Source organism: Pavona decussata, unplaced genomic scaffold, assembly GCF_977016875.1.
Source record: "Pavona decussata unplaced genomic scaffold, jaPavDecu1.1 SCAFFOLD_93, whole genome shotgun sequence".
In the NCBI taxonomy this organism is placed as follows: domain Eukaryota; kingdom Metazoa; phylum Cnidaria; class Anthozoa; order Scleractinia; family Agariciidae; genus Pavona; species Pavona decussata.
Window position 1 is genome coordinate 3,202,501 of NW_028145510.1, and position 23,563 is coordinate 3,226,063.

A 23,563-nucleotide genomic window follows, 5' to 3' on the forward strand; every position below is an offset into this window, starting at 1 on the left:
TTGGCTATTCACTCACTTAATAGCTACCGTATAGTACACTTTTAAAATTTAGTACCCATTTTATTGTACTTAATATGATAATAAATGACCTTAGATCTAACATCGTGATTTATCATCACCGCAGCTGTGTTGCCACGTTCTTAATTTACTTTGGCCTGTTTGCACCGTTTCAATTGTTGTTTTTATCTTGTATAAGTAAATTATTCACAACAGTCATTGCTCTCGGTATTAGTTAATTATAACCCCAAAGCGTTATCGCAAGTGCCTTTATTATTTTTATCATAAACACGGAACAAAAGATTCAGAACATTTGTAAAGTGGATCGACATTTTCTCCTTTGAGTTTGTTGCTGCAGTCTGGGGGCATTTGTGTGAAACCATTCCCGATCTCCACCCCTCACTCCTGCAAGCGAATAAGATGACACTTGTTTTAAGTCTCTATCGGGGTCTGGCGTAGACTATACATAAAGCAATCGCGCGAGGCCGCCAATACCAAGGCTTTCCCCCTTTTAACGCTTGTGAGGCACGCGGCTTCGTCCCTTTCATAACTAAAAATACCGAGTAGGTTGCTTACCTGACAGCACGCGGAAGCCGGTATCAATCCACCGCACGCAAAATAATGACGGCTGTACATTTCACCACAGTAACCTGCGAACCTTACACAGCCAATAGGCACGTAGAAAGCCATATTTTTGGCGAAATTCGTCCCTGGTTAACTACGTTCTGTATAGTAGCCTTTCTGTGCGTTTTTGTGAGTATTTTTAAGGTTTTCGTACGCTAAGAATTATGGGTTGGGTTTTTTTTTTTTTTTTTTTGCTATAGAAAATGGAGACAAAGTGTAACAAAGTGACTAAGTCTGAAGCGAAGGAAAATTTCCGAGATCAAGGAATATGCTATTAACTACAAAGCCACCGTTCAACCTACTGCCCTGGCTATAGAGGGAAAATACCCGCTTGTATGCAAAATATTGAAAAACGAAACACGCTGGATGAAAGCATTGACCAATATTCTTCATTCAAAGTTTCACAATGTAGCATTTCATGCACAGACTCAAACTGTAACTACCACTTACAGCGGTTTTTAATAATACGATAGATGCACAAAATAGTAAACAGCACCGCATGAAAGTACTTATCAACAGCGGAAACATTTGTATGATCACGCTAAGGCCTTCATCTACATTCAAAAAGGCTTGTAATTTAAACTTCTACGCTAGTTATTAATTTTCGTACATTCTTAGTAGAAATTATAGAACGCCATAACAGTCTTGAATTGTCTTCATTGTATGTGGTGGTTTTCCCATAATATGCGTTTCTTTCTTCATTATATCGAATATACGCGGTCCTCTTTTTTTTTTTTCATTATATTCGTTAATTTCTCCATAGTGCTTTTTACAATAACTGTCGAAATTCCCGCGCGCTGATTGGCTCATAGCTATTGTCTATAAGAGTACAGACAACAAAAATGACGTCAGATGTAACGCACGCGCTTTCTCAACGAAAAAAATAGCCAATCCCGCTCGTACATTTTCCATGTTATTGTAAAAAACAAATCGACGGCAGTTTTCTATGGTCTATACTCTTATAGACCATAAAATGACGCCATAAAATGTCCAAAACTTGGCAGTGAAACCACTCGCCTGCGGCTCGTGGTTTCACTTGAGTTTTGAACATTTTTTGACGTAGACCACAGAGAACTGCCGTCGATTTGTTAAATCTATGGTGCTATCATCACTACGAACGATGCATCCTAAATTATGCGATGTTTAGTTCACACTGTGTTTTCTTTGTTATGTACGGCCAAGTTCTTTTTTTTTTTTTTTTTGGCGTTTTTATGGACCGAGACGAGGTTAACTTAAGTTCCGATCTAATTATTCTATGGGAGCAAGTACAGGCTTCCCGGGGGGTTAAAGTATATTGTTTTAGAATAAATTTCGGTTATGGTTTAGATTATGATTAAGGTCCCATTCATTAAATTGGTACCCAAACACGGTGCTAAGTCTAATACTGCAACTAAACTGGGGTAAACTTTTACCAGTCTGGTACTCGAGCTAAATACTTCACAAGTGTAGTACTTGGCATTGGGTAGGGCGCTATATAGTCTAGATATGATTTAATGTATGCCCATATTTACTAAAGTCTGACGAACTACTGTCCTTGATTCCTACAAAAAGGAAAGCGTCTATACAAAGTTCTGTCTAGTAGTCACACACAATATGAACGCTTCCAAGGAAAAATTGAGACTATGATGCTGAGTTTCTACAAATAAGCCAAATAATCATTTTCTTTAAGGCTCCTACGTATACGGCGTTGTCCGCTCCTTCAATTCTTACGATGGTCCAGCGTGCTTCGGGGATTCCTACTACGCCTCGCAGGGTTTCAATAGGCCATTTTACAGTTGTGTGCTAAGTGACCTGGCCTTGGATTGTAAGCGAGGTTGGGCTTGACCTTGTTTCGATACACACCTCATTGCTTTTCATATGTAGATCATGCTGTTCTTATGCTAACTAGTTTGAATTTACATATGAAAAGCAGTAAGGTTTGTATCAAAATTAACCAGGTCAACCCCAGCCTCGCTTACAATCCAAGGCCAGGCCACTAACCACACAACTGTAAAATGGCCTATTATGGTAACTTTCTTGCATTTCTACGGGAACCTTTTACACTTTCCAACTAAATTCACCATTTTGTACAGAATCCTCAGAGAACGGGCCGGGATTCCTGCGGTGTTCTTGAAAGTTTTGTTAAAGTTTCATAACGATCTACACCAATGCAATAGTCTTCGATTCAGTTTTATCTATACCATTGTTGAAGAGTGTACGTTTTCAAAATTCTGCGAGAAATCATACCGTGTTGGTTTATTGTTGTTGCTTCAACTCGTAAATAGTATCACTCATGGTAGGGCGTGCCGCAGGATTCCTCTCAACACATCGCTGAATAAGTCCTCGGAGAACACCATTCACTCGGCCAATCTGATTGCGGAGCTCTTGGGGATCAGGTTGCTCGCGGATGCACATTTCACACAACAGCACACCGAAACTATACACGTCCACCTGGCCGAATGAAGCATAAGAAATAGTTGTGTATGTAATATAACAAATACGAGGAAGAGAGTTTCCTCCGATTTCTAAACACCGAGAAGTAGGTTGGAAGAACAAAGTGCCGCCGAGTTTTTTTCCACCAACCAAGTGTTTGATATAGCTTCTCAAACTATTAATAATTATTGGAGAAATTCGAAGCAAAGTTCACATTTCTAAACCTCCTTCATGGTAGTGATTTGCTTTGTTTTGGCTTGATGAATTATTAATGCCTTTGAGAGGTAATGTTCAAAATACAAGCAGCAATGTTTTATCGGGATTTAAAACCACGAAGCGCAGCCGAGTGGTTTTAGACCCGATGAAAAACGTGCTGCGAGGTTTTTGAACGGCTTCAAAAACATTCCTGGAAAAGCGTGTGTCAAGAGAGTTTATAACAATGATGCTTTTGTGAACGTTGGAAATTAGCATACGACAAAAACATTTAACACCGCATACTAATAAGCAAGGGGGCTTATCGGGTTTTAAAAGCACTGCACGTGATGTTTTATCGACCATTTGATCAGTCAGCTTCGACCAGCTTCGAGGTGTTTGGAAATCAGATGCAACATTCTCTCTAGTTTCGACGTAGCTTCCGAGTGTTCGGTATAGCTTTTCAAACCATTAATAATACTCGGAGAAATTTCTTTTATAGCTACGGTTAACATGCAAATGCATTCAAGAGAAAAACTGCCCTCAAAAGCGTGGATAATCCAGTGTGATTTTCTTTTCCATATAACTAAATATATATCTCTAACGTGTCTTCAACTTTTATCATATTTACTTATGACTCAATCAGGAAGATCTCCCATCTCACCTTAGATGTTTGTTGAGGAGTAAATGCCTCAGGGGCAGCATATATTATTGCTCCTGGATTTACTGTCATGCTTAGACGCATGAAATTTGCAGCTCCATAGTCAGACAGCTTGCCTCTCCATGACTCTCCTCGTCTCCATAGCAACACGTTCGCACTGCTGATGTCTCGATGCATGATTGGTCGCGGCTTACTAAGATGGAGGTAGTTTAATCCTTTTGCGATATCCAGCGCAAGGATGATTATTTCCTCGTAATTTAAAGCACGCTGATGTAAGACGTGCCGTAAACTTGTGTCAAGTAACTCAGTAACAAACAAGGGACTGTGAACGTCGTTTGTGGCACCAATAAACTGCAGGAGATTTGGATGGCGGCAACGCGACGCAATGCTCATCTCACGTTCAAAAAGTCTACGATTATAATCAGACAGGATGAGTTTGTGGATTTCTTTTACAGCGACCTGGCAACCACGAAATATGCCCTTGCGCACACTACCCCAGGCCCCTTCCCCTAAAATGTCTTTGCTTAAAACAATTTCTTCCCGTTGAACGATCCAGTCACGTGACTGATGACTCTGGGACTCAGCTACTGCTTCTTCTGCTGCAGACACGGCTGACTGCAATTCTCTTTCTGCAGATAAATGACGCCTTCTTTCTTCTTCCATTTGAAGTTCAAAGCCTCTCAGCCTTTCTTCCAAAGCTTCCTTCTGCTGTTGTTCTTGTTCCAAACGACGCTGTAGCTCACTAAGGTCGCGTTGAACGGATTGACTTGACCGCTGTTCAGCTTGCAGCCTTTCCTCCAACTCAGTACAAGTAATTCTCACTAGCCTGATTTCCTCGTCCAGCCTTGATCTTTCTTGTTGCTCTTGTTCTAAACTTCTCTGTAGCTGTTCGACAGTTCTTTCCTTGTACCTTAAATCTCGCTCTCTTGTGCTGCGCGTGCTGCGTAAACGTCTTTCGTCATCAAGCGATTGACGCATGCTCACGAGTTCACTTTCCAATCTTTGCTGCTCAGTGAAAGCAGTACAACCTTCTTCCACACACTAAAAAGTAAACATACACAAATTTAAAATCCCTATATATATTTTTATAGTTTTGCCTGTTTTTACACTCGAGTTTAGCTCTCAGGCTGATTGCTGTTCGCTTCTTCAAACAAAAAATGTCCTTGTACAAATATCCACGTCAGAAAACGATAATACTGAAGAAAAATACTTTAAACGTAGTTAGTAACTGGTGAATGCGCGCATGTGCAAGAACAAGTTATCGCGCTGGTTAGGTTTCACTTGGTCGGTGGGTTGTTAACTTTCAGGCATGCGCACTGTATGAGTTATTGTAATGTAGGGGAATGTCACTAGGAAGCCAGTCATAAACTTAAAAATTCTTCAATTTCGCGTTTTTGGAAGGAAAACACACCTTTTCGAAACGGTTAGTCGAAAGAGGAACTTCTAAGGAATGTTTGACAGTTTCAACAGCGGAAATCAAGCATTAACGGCAAAGAAATTGTTCTTCGATTTGTGGCTTTATTTAGTTTTGAAAGAACCGCAGTGTTTTAAATTCAATTAGTGGAAAAAACATGAGAAAAGTTTTTTCACGGTGCATCAGAATAATCTTAATCCATCTGTAGAGAATAACTTGACGATCATTTAGTGCAAAAACGGAGAGTTTTCGTTAAATCTGAGCAAAGTTATATACATATATTTTTTTTTCAGTTTTTCAGAAAGTCAGGGGTGGCACGGGCGGTCAGCGGCCAGTTGTCCACAGGCAAACAGATTTGTTCGCGGGGTCTCCTCGTGTCCTTCTTGTCAAGACCGTCAAGGGACCATTGTTTCCATCGACCAATCAAAATTACTACCGGACGTGTTTTCCAAATTTAAAGGGCGCGATCTATTCAACTTAAATTTCCGGTGCAGAATCAAATGTATGGACAACCTGTTGTCCGTTTCCCGGAAATTTTGGAATTGCGGGAATTTTCTGTTCCATTGGTCATACCATTTCACCAGATGCTCAGGGCCCGGTTGTTCGAAAGCCGATTAACGTTAATCCACGATTAAAAGTTAACCGAGGTTTTCTGTTCGCTCGTTAAAATTGTTTTTAAACTCTAATTTTAGCTAGTGGTAAAGAAAATTCAACGTCGAAACTGAAGGACAAAAATCTTTATTGTTGTGTAATAAACTCGAACCACAGTTGTTGTTAATCCAGAATTAGCTTAATCGGGCTTTGAACAACAGGGCTCAGCCCCAGTTTCTTAAGGGATTGAAAAATTACACTCGCGTGTTCTGAATAAATTTGCGATAATTTCTACTCACTAAGTTTGTGTAATGTGGTCGAACTATCCAGGGGCTAACGTCGAAGGGGCGGCTTTAAATTCCAGAAAGAGAAAGGAAAATAAATCATCAAGCGTTCACGTTCTTCATAAAACCTTGAATGGTGATTACACGTCGTTGTTTTGTAAAGGCTGGTTTCCATATGATCGCAGATCGCAATAAGGTCTGCGATCGTCTGCGATCCTGCGATCGTGATCGCAAACGATCGCAGAAGATAGAACCATGTGCTATCTAAAGGCTGGTTTCCATATGATCGCGGATCGCAGATCGCAGATCGCAAAAAGGTCTGCGATCGTCTGCGATCTGCGATCGTCTGCGATCATATGGAAACTACTTCTGCGATCGTCTGCGATCCTGCGATCGTGATCGCAGACGATCGCAGAAGATAGAACCATGTTCTATCTCCTGCGATCAATTGCGATTGTTTGCGATCTGCGATCTGCGATCTGCGATCCGCGATCATATGGAAACCAGCCTTAAAGGACGACAAAGTAATGTACCAAAGTTTATAACGCACGTGCAGAGCCAATGTTTTGCTAATTAAAGCTATCGTCTTCTGACGTTCTTGTTGTGGTCGCCGTCGCCTCTACAGGTCCCAACGATAACGAAAAAGTCGCCTGAAATATGACTTTGTTTCATTTATGCTGCCTCACGATTATTTCAACTCGTTCAACTTCTACAGAAACGGCGGACTACTCAGAAATAGAAATGCCGCTAATACGACGTTAGCTCCTGGATAGTTCGGCCACATTACACAAACTAAATGAGTAGAAATTATCACAAATTTATTCAGAAAACGCGAGTGTAATTTTTAAATCCCGTAAGAAACTTAAGCTGAGCGGCGAAATGGTATGACCAATGGAACAAAAAATTCCCGGGAACAAGGATAACAGATTGTCCATATATTTGATTCTGTACCGGAAATTTAGGTTGAATAGATCGCGCCCTTAAAATTTGGAAAACATGTCCGGTAGCAATTTTGATTGGTCGATGGAAACAATGGTCCCTTGACGGTCTTGACAAAAAGGACACGTCCTTTAAACCGGAAGCCAGATCTTGGCTTCCGGTTTCTGATTAGCCCAGAGCCCCAATCTCGTCCCCAGAGCCCGCGCGCGTTTTAGGCCAGCGGTGGCCACACGTCCACGGGCTCTGGGCTAATCAGAAACCGGAAGCCAAGATCTGGCTTCCGGTTTAAAGGTCTTGCTTCCTTGGTGCTGACCAAAAGGAACGCAGCCTCTGGGAACGAGATTGCCCAGAGCCCGTGGACGTGTGACCGCCGCTGGCCTAAAACGCGCACGCGCTCTGGGGAAGAGATTGCCCACCGACCAAGTATTAAACCCCATCATCGCGACGATAACTCGTTCTCGCGCATGCGCGTATTCAAAAGTTCAAAAGTAGACGAGTGTCCGTTGTATTTTCTTTAATGAGCATACATGTCCTAAAGCTTAAAAACATACAAATGAACATTGATTACCTTGGTTAGAATCTTTCCCACTCTAGCTTCTTTCCCAATTCGTCCAATAAGAACAGATAATTTCTCCTTCATACGATCACTCTCTGATCCCCAGCTCTTGAAATCATAAATTACAAACACAACAATATTAGCAAAGTGAGTATTCCTGAACCGTGAAAATTAATGTGCTGATCATTCTAGTGACAGTAAGGGTAAAATATTAAATACACTAGATAACAAACTATTTCAAATTGTGAATTTTGCCTTTTCTTCCATAGTTACTAAACCTCCCAAGGTGTAGCTAAGTTACTTGTGGGCAGAGCTTACAGACTGCATTTGCTTGCAGTGTGCTGTCTTGAAAGTTGTAAAAGTTACTTTTCGCCTGTTGGTGATCTTACAGTAACTACAAAATTAAGACATAAAAAAAATTAGAAAAATAGTTGCACACCTGTTGTATGAGCACAGAGAGATGTTCCAGTTGGTAAGAGTTGAATCGTACCGCTGCTGTGGCCAGTATATTGTGAATATTGTCCACTTCCGTGGGGTGCTTGCCAACCTTGCAGAAATAATACAGCATTAATTTTTTCGTTTAAACTGGTATGCACAAGTCCTAGTTCCCCCTTGTACCTCTGTATAACTATTTGTTTACAAGGTACATGATGATCATCCAAAACAGAGTGGCCACTGAGAATGAAAAAAATTTCCCTGTCTTTTCACTGACCATCCAAGACAAATCCTTTGCCAATAGGCCGGCGATGAAATAATTGCAAGAAATGTTTATCAAGGAAAATTACCTTTGGCAAAAACGAAACTCTTTTGAAAATCTTGTGGTTAAACGACAAAAGGAAAAATTTCGTGACGTTTCACTGACTTTAAAGGAAGAACTTGGAATTTCTCTGATTTGATACAAAATTCCCTGACCTTATCCCGGTCCGACCTTTAAAAAAAAACGTTTTTCCTTGACCACGGCAACCCTCCAAAAGCTCATGAGTTTGCAAACTTAATTTTTTGATATGACTACGATGCCTGCCTCTGGTACCTGCATTTTCCATATAGTAGTTAGTTCATCCAGCGAGAGCTTGGTTCCAAGAAATTCCACAAGGACTTGAATTCGATCACAGTACTTTGATTGATGAAGGTCGCCTGCATCAAAAGGTATACACGTGAAAACATGCATATCAGGAGCTACATAAAGAATGGATCTCTGCTAGCTCTCATGGGGAGAGTTGGTGTGAGTTCAGTTTCTTTGAAAGTGTATGGGCATTGTGAGTTGTCCAGAATAATAGCGACATTGCATAATCATGACAACAATACCTACGAAAATGCCACTTCTACTTCGTGATTAATCCAACCTGTTAAACTTGCACAATGTGGACTATTTATCCAGGAACATAATAATAATTACTGGAATAATTATTATCCTAGTAACAATGCAAACTTAACTTGCTTCTCCCAACAACATGATCTTTTCATAATCTCTCTGAGACCATGAGTTCACGACAGCAAATGACAGTTGTATATCCATTAACTCTTGTGATGATGTTCAAAAGCAATGAGTGATTGTGAACGAAGAATTTTAAGGGTTAACACATTGAATGGCAGGATGTCTCTAAATTTAAATTGTTCAATAGTAGGCCAGTACACGTAGGTGAATGCAAGAATAAAACTGTTTGGAACTTACCTTCAAACACAATAGAGAGTACTTTGTTTTGAAGCAGCCACTCTGTGACAGCGTCCTGCGAGATGTTAACTTTGGTGTTCTTACTTTTCACAGAATCATCAATCAATTTACAGACCTGACATGAGATGAAAACAATTAAAAATAATTATTATGTGAAATAAAAACATGGCATAAGAATGTGTGTGATCAAACATGAAGGTCACAAGAATAAAGTACATGATCACCACAGATAATGCTCAATTCTCTCAACTAATACCATAAGAAATGTATGAAAAGCAGTGAGAAGAATCTGAACACTGATATTAGGACTTATGTGGTGAAATGTAATTTACAATGAAACTCGAGACAACTGTAGGCCAGCGGTGCGATGCATGGCACAAGATGCAGGGTGGCCTGGAGGGTTGTTTTACAGCCCTCCTGTGAGTGTCAAGGTATCTTGTGTGTTTGCCATCCTGAAATGTTGTTCGCAAATGTTTGCTAACTTCTCATTTGTGATTACCGCACACAAGGTTGTCTTGGTTACCTTTTGTGCTCAGCTCAAATGGCATGTGGCTCCACCAACCTCAAAGGCATCTACCCACACTCACCTTTTGGCAATGATTTTAAAGGGGTTAAAAAAGCTGAGTCAGAACAATTTTTATTGGCAAATGGTACTACGTGCTGGTCTAAAATAACACTCACCTCTTTGAGTGAATTCATCTTGGCATTAAAGTGAGGACTTTTGAGCATTTTAAGGGCAACATCCAGTCTGAGTTCATCCACTCCTGATACCATGTTTTGCCAGAGTCTCATACACAGGAGTTTAAGAGTTGTTAACAGCTCAAACACATCACCAACTGCCTGTTAATACATGATTAGGGTTAATATTTTTGTACCAAAAAGTTGCACAACTTGACATTATTTTAGACAACTTAATAACAAAAAGTGTCATAATTATGTTCATGTTATAGCAGCTGTTTGGAACGATCCACCACCACAGGCTGTTAATGCAAAATCGTTACCTCACTTTTAAACTGTTGTTAGTACTGATCATTGATGTTGTAACCGACTGAATTAATTTAATTAAAAATTTAGAAAAACGACCTCTGACCAAAATGACTAAAAAACTACAAGCTTTTGACTGCCCGAACTGCAGTCTTCGATGGGTAAAATGAATGATAGGAAAGCGATGAGAAAAATTTAAACAAAAAGCATGAATTGCGAAATAATAAAAATGTAAATAATTATGATCTGCGTTAGGTGTGACTCTGGTATGCCACACTTCTAATGTTTTTCTGGTTCTGAAGGTGCCTTTGTCAATAACTGACGCGTTTTCAAAATCAATGACATGGTTATTGGACCAGACGTGATTGGCAAAAAATTTCTAGAACCTTTGGCCGCAGTTTTGGTGTTTCTCAAATGTTCTTTTTTTCGGGTATTGAAGGCTCTGCCAGTTTCCCCAATATAACACCACAAACAATTTGTACAGGGAATTTTAAACACAGCATTGGTCTGCGATTCCATTGAAGGTCGCAATTTCAGAGCTGGGAACTGTTGTTGTAGTGTGGTAAATGGTTTGTTTACAACTGTGACATCGTGTTTTTTGAGGATACGTGTCAAAGGTTCAGTTACTCCTTTGATGTAAGGAAGAGAAGCGTAAGACTTGCGTGATTCGGTTGGTTCAACCATCAAAACATTCCATCAAAACATTCCAACAAGTTCCTCTAGGGATACATTCGTTGTTGATGATCCAATTTTTTTAATCTGTATGTTTTGGATAAACTTAGGTGGATAACTGTTGGACTCCAGAGCTGCATGAACATAATTGAGTTCCCGCTTTTTTCCTTCGGAGGAATTGAGTAGATTTAGGGCTCTGTGCAGAAGAGTTGATGCTGTGCTGACCTTGTGCTGACTGTCATGATGGGAATTAAAATCTACGTATCTGTCTGTATGGGTGGGCTTTCTGTAAACATCAACAGCGATGACTCCCTTTCTATGGGAGACCAGAGTGTCAAGAAAGGAAATCTTTCCGTTACATTCGGTCTCGATGGTAAACGAAATGTTTGTATCAATTGAAGGTTGAGACGTCGTCTTTTCTAATGATACAAAAACTATCATCAACATATCTTTTCCAAATTTTTAGAACCAGAAAAACATTAGAAGCGTGGCATACCAGAGTGACACCTAACGCAGATAACAATTCTTGCCCGTTACCTGGACAACATTCTTTTTAACAAACATTCATAATTATTTATTATTTCGCAATTCACGCTTTTTGTTTAAAATTATTTTTCTCATCGCTTTCCTATCATTTATTTTACCCGTCAAAGACTGCAGTTCAGGCAGTCGAAAGCTTGTAGTTTTTTAGTCATGTTAGCCAGAGGTCGTTTTTCTAAATTTTAACTATGTTTCATCCTGGCTACGGCCCTTCAATATTTTTATGAATTAATTTACCTCTGAGATCCATGCCAAAGATCAGACAGAGTTAAGGGTTTGGCTTTTTTTTTTTTACTATACAACAGGGCATATATTTTGAATATTGTATTGGTTGTAACTGCAGGGTACGTATTTGCCAAATTCATTTTCATATAATATTAATACCAGAAAGTTTTGCTAAACAGAGGGCACCGGGCTACTAGTTGGAAATGAATCCAGGGTCAAAGTTACATGTACATGTAGTTTTATATTATTTTTCTTGTTCTCACCTTATTACCATAACCCGAGACAAAGAAAAACAAAAATTAAACTTGTCTAGTCAGGGCTTCTGATATTATGCGATGTTGCGATTTCGCATAATTGACCTAAACTCGCAACAAATCGCATAATTCATGAAAAATCGCAGAATTTGTACAAAATCACACAATTTAAGAAAAAAAGAGCAAAAAACTCGCTTAATGGGGGTTCTCCGATAATTTAAACGTTATATCAAGGAGTTTTGTCTTTCAAAAGGCGTCGAAAATCACCTGGAAGCGTTCGTTCGTTCGTTCGTTGAACAAGCGAACAAACAGGCGTTCTATGCTTCATTTTATATGTTGGGGACGTGGTGCTGGTTTTCAATATTAAGCGAGTGATCATTGGCACGGGATAACAATCCTTTTATGTAAATACACCAATCACAATCATTGATATATTTTTAGATGTCATTTGATCCCTTCATACTTGCGATGTCGGTATTTGCGTGAAAACTGCTCGATAGTCGCTTGCAATGTGTAGTTATTTTGTTTTAATTGAAACCAACATCCTTGTTATGGATAAGTTTGTTGTTAAAACGCCTTGCTTCTTTGCAGGAGAAAAAAAGATCGCAACTTCCTGTAAATATTTCGGCGAAAGACAGGGCAAGAAAGTACCCCAAAGGAATTTTTCATGTTGACGATAGTCTGTTGTTTTGCTCTTCATGCAACATAGCGGTTTATCATCTTTGAAAGTTTGTGACCTCGAAGCTGAGTCACACAAGCGGAACGCGGAAAAAAAAATGCGGGTGGGAAGCAACAAATGCTGACTTGACCAAATTAGCAATATCTGATTTTCAATAATTTGAAATGTCAGGCAACAAATGATTTATTTCAGCTGTTTCTTCATTTCTCTGTGCTCTAATTGCTTCTTGAACAGCAAAAAATGGATTATGACCCTCTTAGACCTAATAAAACAAGGTTAAATTAGCTAAAATGAAATCGCATAATTTGCCGCATAATAGACCCTTCTTGCCGCATAATGAGACTTAAAAGTGCCGCATAATTTCCAAATTTTTTTCGCACCCTATCAGAAGCCCTGTCTAGTTTTAAATCATCTTTCAACCAAAAATTCATTTTAAACTGCAGCCTGTGAGTAATATAAGATTGAGTACAAGTGCCATCTTACTAAACTCTACCTTTTGTTCCATATCCTCATTGGTAAGTTCCTGAATGTACTGCAGTGTCTTTTGAAAAACATCACTGAAGATGTTCTAAATAAAATAAAAAAAATAATTCCTTTCCATGATACTATATCATCATCATCATCATATCTTTATTTACCCTCAGATTTTTAAGAGTAGCTTAATGCAGCTAATATCTCCGAGCATTTACCCACCCAACCAAGAGAGTATACACACAAAGACTACACTAGATATAAAACACATGACTGTTTATATTGTTTTTTCATATAATCAATTAATGGTCACAGCTCACATGCAGGTGACCACCATATTTCTTCTTCCAATTCCTCACCCCAACCTTAGAGGAAGTGCCCTGGCTAAGGACACAGAGAAATGCTAAATCTTGGAGTTAATAATAAATAAACCTATCCATGTTGAGCCGGCCGAGGGGAGGGTGAGAACATTTGCCTGACATGGGGTGTTTGACCTCTCTTTCCATCCCCATGCCCTTGGACATTTGATTGTGAACCGAATTAATTTTGCATGCATGACCAGGAGTAGATCCAGGATACATACTGTATATTTTCAATGGTCAATAGCAACTTTAAAAAAGCTCCCCCAAATATAATCTGTCCCTGATTTTGAAATCTGCGCTCAATCCCTGAGTTATTTTGATACAATCCTGCATTATTTCCCATCCATCCCGACAAAAATTCAAGAAGTTTTCAGTATTTTCAAGCACTTTCAGCAAAAATTTTCTTTTCAAGGGCTTAAATTCAAGCACCCTAAAATCTAGGCTTAAATTCCAGAGGGACTTCAAGGAATAGCACGAACCCTGACGTTCATTATATTGCAGCTTACCGATAACACCTTGGCATTAAGATAACTGGCACAAATTCCTAAAGGTTTCCAAAGTGCTGCCAACATCTGAAAATACAATTTTAAAAATTATTGAATGTCATTAATCCAACAAGATTATAAAGGCCCCATTTCCCTTAAAGGGGAAAGGACCAAATGATGATGATGAATCCAACAAGATAATTCTTAAGAACCTACTTTACAGAACTCTAATTCAAATCGATTTAAGTATAAATTAAATCATTCATACAGCGGCATCCACTTTATCAGCTGTTTCAATTCGTTTCTTGATTTCTTCAAATCCCCCAAGCTCTGCAAACTACAAAGAATGCTGAATTAGTCTTAATTACATGTATATTGTTTCCGGAGAGGTCTATCAAAAGTGAAAGAAACAACAGATCACGGCATTCACCCTAGCCTGCGAGCAAGCTCTCTTGGGGGTGGGGGGCGGGAGGGAGAAAGAGGAGAGAGCTTGCAACGATGTCTCAGGAATTTTCATTGGTGGATATTGAATCTGGTGCTTGCGTCATTGCTCTTCGCGTGCGCCGTGTTGACAACACAAAAATGGTGGCGGAGTTTCTATTTCAGCTATTTGTGAAGGTTGCGAGAATTTCTCTAAATAACTTCTGACACTGTGTATGTTGGAATGTACAGTACCTTGTTGATCAAATTAACAAGCCAGCCATATGGATCCTAAAAAAGAAACAATACATGTATATAAATGTTGTCACATTACTATATGGAAAGTTTGAAATTTTGACTACTGAGTACAGTTACATGTATGTAGGCAACTGAGACTGGGTTAAATTCCCTTAAGGTGGCTGAACACAGTTTTCCAGTATCCCGTGTGAAATAACCCCATGGAATTCCATAGAACTCCATGGAATTCCATAGAAAATTTTCCATGGAAATCCATGGAATTCTATGGAATTCCATGGGGTATTAGGACATGGAATTCCATGGAATTCCATGGAGTTCCATGGAAATAACAACAGGCTAGGGAGCTCCATGGAAATAGCTCCATGGAGTTGCTGCTTGGAATTTAACGGAAAATTTTCCATGGAATTCTGTGGGCTAATTAAGTTCCATGGAACAAAACTGCATTCTTAATGAATTTCTATGGAAGTTGATGGAAAGACAAATATATCCATGGAATTCATTGATGAAAGCATTTCACTCAGATCATGCTTTGCCATTAATGGAAACAGCTTTATTTATAAAGCTTAAAATTACAGTAACCACAAGTAGTGACTGAGGGACACACGGGAATTTGGAGGGAATTTATTACTTTTCTGTGATCAGGCTTTACATTCATGTAAATTCATGTAATTAATGTTCCTGAGTAGTACAGTAGTAGCAAAAGGCACGATTCATAACAAAATGAATCAGTTAAAATAGAGTCCAATGATCATAGTGGTCGACTTATCTTGTTGAGCAGGATTTGGTGACTTCACTCTGAAGCTGACAGTACAGTCTTGACTATTGGCTTGACAACAATATTGAGTTGAAAATCTGTAGTAAAACAGAAAATTGAGCGCTTTAAGTGAGTTCTTCTGAGTGATCACAGTGATCTTGTTGGTTTCTGAGTAAAATGAGTGCATTCTAACATCTGAGGTGACAGTTACAAAAATATACATCCAATGGGCATGAAGTTGATCATGAACTGATCTCCATGCTTCATTCAAATCAAGATCATGTAAGTCTTCAGCTTATACCAAGACATTATATCAAACCGGCTACAAATAATATTAATATTTATTAACCCGTAAAAACAATAATGCGAAAGCTTTGCATTAAAAATAAATAGGGAATGTCTACTTCAAAAATCTCGAATTTGCTCTATAAAATTCAAGAGGGCCAATGCACTCGCCCAGAAGATCTATAAAATCACACATTTTCACGTAGTCTTTCATCAAAATTATTGTGTGAAATCTTACCTCTTTCTAAAAGTAGTTATCCACATTTAATTTGCTGCTTTAATCCATCATTTTTTGAGGTAAAAATCCAGAGGAAATGTCTCCTAACCGCTTGAATCCCGCCTAAAATCTAAAATGAAACGGTCTTTTCCCGAGCCTGCAGTGCCATATCTGCTGACCAAAATGGCTTTGTTCATGCCCAGTCTTCCCAGTCTGAATGAAATCCAAGATGGCTGCCGGTACTCAGTCAGACTCCAGTCGCTTTCTTGCTCATTTTAAAAGCTAACATTGCACATGAAGGTCGTTGGAATTATGATTCAAAGCATTGCTGTTCTTTTTGGCATTTAATGGAGTCAAGATTCATCAAAGAAGGTTTGAAAGTAATAGTGTTTTCACAAATGCAGTTCAGTGTACGGCCAATAATAAAATTGTAAGCTCATGTTTTTTAGTATTAAAGCTTTCCTTGAAAGGAAGCCAGTTGCAAATACTTATATCAGTTGCTCATCTTGGTTTTATGTCTTTATATGTCCAATGAAAATAACATACAAAAAAATACAGCTCACTCTTGTGGTATAGACAACGTACAATTCCTTTCTCTTTCTTCCAATTCATTTGTTATTGTTGCATATTAATTAAAATTTGCCATGGTTAAGATTAAAACTTAACAACAAAGAAACTGTGAATTATACATGTAAATTCCAGATTGTACAGTGAAGTTCTGATTGGTGTCAACCCCATTATTACAATGTGTTACATTAGATTTTCAAGTACTCCATGGAATTCTATGGACACACCTAATGGACACTCCATGAAGTTTAATAGAATCCCATGGACGTCCATGGAACTCCATGGACACTGCATGGAACTCCATAGACCCTCCATGGAACTCCATGGAACTCCACAGACACTCCATGGAACTCCATGGAACTTCACAGACACTCCATGGAGTTCCATGGACATGCCATGGAGTTCCATGGAATTCCATGGAACTCCATGGAACTCTATGGAATTCCATGGAATTCCATGGAACTCCATGGAATTCCATGGGGTTATTTCACACGGGATACCGGTGTTAGCTTTTAGAGAACTACTGTTAAGTCAAATTAAACGAAATTCTTTGAAAGAGCAGTTCCTTAGAAAACAGTTCATTTCCCCCAACCAGTCATAATTTTTTGGTCAAATTCCTATGAGTGGCTTTTAATTAGGTTCTCTCAGCAAAGATGAAAAGCGTGCAAAAAGGCTTAGCTCTTCGTGAACTCACTTTCTTTGTTCTGTGATAAATGAAGAAGGATTCACAAACAAGAAACTGAGTTATTTTAAGAGCAAAACTCACCTTTGTGATGATCCATTTGGTATACAATTGAGGGATTGATAGTATTTGCTTACCACAACCCTAGCGCATGCTTATAGCATCAGTAACAGAAATTATATGTAAAGCGCGCACAAACTGTGTTCAGCCACCTTAAGTGTCAACCTCTGCTTATTAGGAGTTTGACTGTATTTTGCTCATGCATTACTGGTGTGCTGAACAATGCAATGTTGCACTTGATTCATAATCAGTTTTCATGAAAAAATAAGGTCTGGCAACAATGCCCAATGACTGACTATTGGTTTCAGCACCAGATTAAACTATCTTGAACTTACTTTGTAAGAAAGGCTTTTGAAGTAGACTGAACTTGCAGGACTCATTGCATAGCAATCGTCAGCGCCAAACACTCCTTCAAAGTATTTCTTGGCCCACTGCTTTGCCCTGTTCTTGAACTGAAACTCAGTCTCTGGATTGAATGCCTTTGGGAAAAAAAGATGTACAAATATGGTTAACTTGTGATCAGTCAGCCTTTCTACTAGATTGCCTCTAGAGTTACGTGTAATTGAAGATTTGTACTTATTGTTTTATGTCCAATTTTCCTTAGCCCTTTAAGGCCTTCAAGGCCTAGCTAACAGTGATCAGCATCAAATTTCTCCTTGTAATAATATAATCAATGCTTATTCAATCCCTGAGGTCATGAGAATTAAGGTCATGATCACACGAGGTGAATTTTCTTGATATTTTTAATAACTTCTTTCCAGTTCCGTTCTTTAATGAGAAAAGTATAGTGACAAGGTAGAAGAATTTGTTCTTTGACATCAGGGGTTAAAGGGTTATGTTGGCACCTTCGAGATAAAATTTAAAATGTTAATGAGGTGTTCTTTTCCCCTCTTACTTTGATTTCCTCTGCAAAGCAAAACAACAAACTAACAAAAACTGATGACAGGGTTAGAAAGGTAGCAGAATGTGGTTAGTTTCTGAGATATAAATACAACTGTAGAGGCATTTGACTATAAAAAATTGCGATAAAACATTTCGTAAAAACATTATAAAAAGGTTAAAAAACACGACATTTCGATGTACATTACATCATTATCAAGTGAAATTAAAAATGCAAGATTGCGGCTATAAATACAAAAATGGACAATAGATATTAATTAAAATAGTAGCATTGAGGAATGCTACCGGTTAAACAAAAAGTTTCGCACGTATAGAGTCCGTTTGAGTGTTCAAGCAAGGCTTAAGTTTCTTGATGTACAGCATTTCAAATACCAAACAATCAAATTTGCTGTGACACTTTCTCAAGATGTTAAAATGGCCCTGATTCAATAGGTGTTTGCTCCCGTGAGCTTCAAGAAAATGTTTGCCAATTGCCGAGTTCTTGTGCTCAGCAACGCGTTGAAAAAGGTGTCTGGCTGTATAGCCGACATAATCTGCATCGCACAGATCACACGAAAAATAGTAAACAACGCATTGCTGATTCACAATCGACGGCTTAACTTCCCTAGGCTTAAGATCATGTTCTAATTTCCTACTAACAAAAACTGGCTGCAATATGGAGCCAATCTTATTACTTAGGTTGTTAAATTGCATGCGAACCGCATTGGCAGCTACTTGATCCTTAAAAGGAAGGATAATTCTGATCTTACGACCGCCTTCAGGCTTCTCTTCTGCTGCCTGTTCCGATACATTACGAAGAAAATTACTAATGATGGAATCTATGAGAGCCATAGGATAATCTAGGCGACTGAAAATTGAGCGCAATTTGTTACATTCTAAATTGAAAGCTTCTGTTGTGGAACATAAAGCGTACGCGCGATGTAACATTGTTTTCACTAAAGACACCTTGTATCGTTTGTCGGTATGGCTATGGTAATGCAAGAGTAAGCCACTGTTCGTTTGTTTCCTGTAAACTTGAGTTTCAAGTTTAGTCCCACACTTGATGATTTCAATGCCAATAAAAGGAATCCTACCACTGACAGGGAGTTCCATTGTAAATTTCATGCTGGGATGGAGACCATTCAGAGTATTGAGAAACTCAGACTCAAACTGTAGAGGCACACATGAAACTTAAAATAGGTAACGCTTGTCACTGTTGTGTATGCTTAACATTACTCATATTATTAATCTCAAAAGCTGCAACTTTTATCAAGTTTGGTAAATACAGTACCTGTGTCAACAGGTCTAGTAGTCCAAATGGCACCGGCTTGTATTTGAGTCTAGCGACAATCAAGTCCAGGAGAAGATGAAGCATGTCATATATTCCATCGTGGATTTCAGGACCCCAACTGTGCACTGCTTGTGTTGTTAATAGCTAAAATACACAAAACATAGTTATACTAAAATGATGCTCTAAATAGCAATTTAAAGAATCAACAAATTAAACTCAATTACACACAGACATGGCTTACACATAGTGTTAGTGAACACTATTGATTGTCCATTCATTCGATAATTTCTTGACAAGTAAATTATACACACCTTCTTGAAACACTCAGGCAGTGCTCTTTCCATAAATCTTCTACAGCTTTCATCAGCCTCAGAAAGACCTAAAGAATACAAAGTTTAATGATAACATCAACGATAACACGATTTTTGTCCATGGCAGGGTACCACTGGCAATTTTTTACAATTCACTTTATATTAAAAATGCTTTAAATACTGGCATCCATTGGTCTTTGTGGTGAGACAAAAAATTCTATGTAATAAGGTTTCTCATCTGACAAAACTGCAGAGACCAGATGCAAACCATCAACCTTCCAATTAAAAGTCTGATATCTTAATTACCAGACCACCTGGTACCAACATGGCAAAGGAAAGAACTAGAAAAAGATTATCCAGACACTGTTTGACCTCTATTCTGGTATACGGTCAACTCTTGTTATATCATTTGGTTCCCATTATCAAGAAAGTCCACAATTAATTCAATAGCCAGGTACAATGAAATTGACCCGATTTCAAGTTGTACATGCATGCATGTTAAATATCAGTATATTAATGAAGTGATGTTTGGAGCACAGTTGTTTCCTGCGTCCCTACCTCAAGAGTCGAATGATGAGGATGATGATGATGATGATGATCAGTGTAATGTTAGGAGGCAAAGAAGAAGGAATATCAGGTGCAATCTGCATGAAGATGTAAGTCTGTTAAGAACATTGAAATGACAAAACTAAGGTCGTGATGCCTGAAAGTAAATATGTAAATAAAGTACAGCGGAAGTACTTTGAAGATCAGAACAGACACTTTGGACCGTTGTTGAATGACAATAATTATTAATAACATAATTATATTCTTTCATTTGTCATCATTTTTGTTGACAGGATATAACAACCAGAAGAATCAATATATAAATATGCCATTCAAAATGTACAATGTCCATTGTAACGAGAGCAAAACAACAGAAATGTTAGTTTGGGATTTCATGCAGTGTCAACAATTCTACAACAGTGGGAGTCTGTAAAAGAGGGAGTTACTTCCACACATTTCTTTGTAGTTTTGGCCAGGAATTTAGCTCCTGTCCTTAATGCATGTAGCAGGGTGTCAACAATAGCAGGGTGCATGTACATAAGTTGAGAGCTGACTGTATCACAGATTCACAAGATAACTAGTTCTCAGGTAGCTTGATTAAGCTCAGTTGGTAGAGCATTACACTGGTATCACAGAGGTCATGGGTGAATCTCATTCAAGCCTGAATTTCTTCAGCCTTTCTTCACAGCTGCTTAAGTTGGGTAGGCAACTACGATGGTCTATCATTTTTATTAATTGATGACAAGTTTACTGTACAGAACTCCCATTAATGGACAAACAGACTTCAAATGACTGCCCTTTCACAATAGTAACGCTGCACTAAAATCTGGGAGTAGACCAGTGGAAAATAATCAGTGGTTCAGTTACAATCAGTAACTATATATACTAGGCTCTTTCACTGTATTGACATAGTCCTTACAACTACACTTTCTGCACTCAATTTCACATCTCTGCACTACATTTAGGATTAATTGAGACGCTCTCCACCAATCAGATTGCAGAAATTTTTGTATGTATATTATTAGGAAAAGAATGGCCTGATATAAGCTTCAGTCCGGCCAGACAAAACAACACAAAAAAGTCAAAACGATACAAACATAAATTAATTACAATTAATCAAAGCAAAAGAATTTAAAATGAAAAACCTAATATTTTCAGGGGCATCCAACGGATCGTTTCGGTAAATTATCTGTTCGGAAGGCCCTTAATCCCCTACAATTTTCTTAAGGGTATTTTCACCCCAACGTTCGTGATGCAGGAAATTTAAGGCCTAGTGTTTTCAGATTGATAAAAATGTCGTTTTGGATACCTAAAAAGGTCAGCTAAGATTTTCGGAAAGGAAATAAGACCTAAGGTTTTCGGGAAATGGACAAAAATGCCCTAGACTCAAGTTCCCCTAGAAAGACCAAACAGATAAAAGTATTAGAGCCCGGTCTGAAATGAACCTACAGAGCTTAAAAAGGCACTCCAGATAGCCTAAAACAGTGTTTCAAAGGATCTGAGAGAAAACTGTTGCTGGGTGCCCCTGTATTTTCAGTGTCAGATTCATTATGCATCTCAGTGTCAATGTTAAGCCTGAGGGGGGGGGGGGGGGGGGGCAGGCATATGTGGGGCATTTGACCTCTATTGCCTTCCCCACCCTCACAAATTTGACTATGAATCTGGGCCCCAGGGTGGGGACATTTGCCTTTTTGTGCAGAGGAATGGGACCAAGTCACATCGTCCCATGTGCTCGTCTGTGCAACAGCCACCCTGGAAGTGCCTGTGTGGAGATTGAAAGCATTTCAAACTGGACTTGTACTTCCTGCAAATAATCTCTATCCTATAGATGGTCACGGGGCGCTCAGTTGTATAGCTCAACATGTTAGACTTTTCATTTCTGTTAGATTGAAACAATGACATCTGATTCATTGAATTGTTTAAAATGCTAGATTTGTATACCTCAACATGGGGCACTCTTTCCTGTTAGATTGGAAAAAATTAAATGATATCTGACTGTATCACTTGAAATGCTAAATTCGTACATGTATATATAGCTCAACATGGTTTACAGCCCACGTTGTTTCTGTAAGATTGAGACAATTACATTTGATTTTATCACTTTAAATGCTAGATTTGTTGATTATTTTCCTCGGATTACACAAAGCATCAAAGGAATCAAATAAAAAAAGCTTGGCAATTTCTATCAATGATTTGTAAAATATACACAACAACTACTATGAACTTAAGGAATATTACTCCCCCAAGGTGGGGATATTTGATCTGACTTGACCTAATTTTGGGGCCCCAAGGTGGGGATTTTGACCAAAAATTCTTCCGAAAAGTCAAATGCCCCACATATGCCTGGGGTCCCCCCCCCCCACCCCACCTCGGGTTTAACATTGATAGATGCATTGCTGGAGGACATGAATGACAACAACCAAGGGTCAAAAGATCGAAAATGAAAGAACGCAAATTGCATAAACAAAGGTTTGCATTTTGACCCAACCCACTTACAAACCTTCTTGTGCAAATCTTGCAGCACTTTGTTAACACTTTCCCAGAGATTTTTCTCTTTTATAAGTATATTGACCAATTGTCAACGAAAACCCTGTCCTCCAACTCATGCAGGTTCGTGGTTGGAAATTCCAATGGTATCTCCATATTTTCAGGGTCAACTCGACTGTGGCCAGCTCCATTTAAAGACATTCCAGTCGGATTCATGGCTTCATCATAGCCATCATAAGATGGGGTTCGGCGTAAAAAATTCACTCTCTGGGATGTACAACATTCTCGTCCCCAGAGCCTCCTGTCCCTTAGCCGGTGGGGCCCAGCCTCCTGCGGCTAAGAGGACCAGGCGGCTCTGGGGACGAGCTGAATGTGGCGAGCTCTAGCGAGCTCTGACTTACCTAAATTTAAATCCCGGGTTGCCGAGCTCAAATTAACAGCACAGTTTACAGTTTACAGTTTTGAGCTTGGTCACCTGGGCGAGGCTGGAGTCGACTCTGTGTTGATACAAACTTCACTGCTTTTCAAATATGAAAATCACGTCGTTATTGTGGTAATCAGTTTGCATCTACATATCAAAGAACACTAAGGTTTGTATAAAAAAAAATAGTCAGCCGCTTCAGCTTAAGTACCAGGTCCCTAAGCACACAGTTAGCTTTAAAATGGGCTATTCGGAGGCCGTCCCACTGTCGAACCACTGGTGACGGACTTGAGTCGGCGCATAAGAGAGTATGGCCTGACACAGGATACTAATAAACAAGGAAAGTCTTATTTTTTTTTCACTGACATCAC

At 38.9% G+C, this 23,563-nt stretch overlaps 2 protein-coding genes across 6 annotated transcripts in view; one reads left to right on the forward strand and one right to left on the reverse strand.

Moving 5' to 3' along the window:
* The window catches only part of LOC146473643 (E3 ubiquitin-protein ligase TRIM45-like), a 70,111-nt gene extending 69,260 nt beyond the window's left edge, over nucleotides 1–851 (forward strand). Inside the window, exon 5 of the mRNA XM_085118357.1 lies at nucleotides 1–851. This exon is cut by the window's left edge and continues 925 nt beyond it. The gene's annotated coding sequence lies outside the window, so the exon portion shown is untranslated.
* A 210-nt stretch (nucleotides 852–1,061) lies between these two features.
* Nucleotides 1,062–23,563, reverse strand: part of LOC146473650 (uncharacterized) — a 55,001-nt gene continuing 32,499 nt past the window's right edge. For 2 of the 5 annotated variants that reach the window (XM_085118349.1, XM_085118352.1), the window contains exons 2-15: nucleotides 19,739–19,806; nucleotides 19,428–19,571; nucleotides 17,593–17,736; nucleotides 14,690–14,725; nucleotides 14,283–14,351; nucleotides 14,036–14,101; nucleotides 13,190–13,264; nucleotides 10,024–10,182; nucleotides 9,343–9,457; nucleotides 8,701–8,804; nucleotides 8,110–8,217; nucleotides 7,683–7,778; nucleotides 3,890–4,927; nucleotides 1,062–3,051 (exon numbers count right to left, since the gene is read on the reverse strand). In XM_085118349.1, the coding sequence (XP_084974475.1) occupies nucleotides 2,857–3,051; nucleotides 3,890–4,927; nucleotides 7,683–7,778; nucleotides 8,110–8,217; nucleotides 8,701–8,804; nucleotides 9,343–9,457; nucleotides 10,024–10,182; nucleotides 13,190–13,264; nucleotides 14,036–14,101; nucleotides 14,283–14,351; nucleotides 14,690–14,725; nucleotides 17,593–17,736; nucleotides 19,428–19,571; nucleotides 19,739–19,806 (2,417 nt within the window). In that variant the 3' untranslated portion in view covers nucleotides 1,062–2,856. Of the gene's footprint in view, nucleotides 3,052–3,889; nucleotides 4,928–7,682; nucleotides 7,779–8,109; nucleotides 8,218–8,700; nucleotides 8,805–9,342; nucleotides 9,458–10,023; nucleotides 10,183–13,189; nucleotides 13,265–14,035; nucleotides 14,102–14,282; nucleotides 14,352–14,689; nucleotides 14,726–17,592; nucleotides 17,737–19,427; nucleotides 19,572–19,736; nucleotides 19,807–22,784; nucleotides 23,022–23,563 lie in introns of those variants that run through there. The other 3 variants (XM_085118351.1, XM_085118353.1, XM_085118354.1) reach the window with 3 other exon arrangements.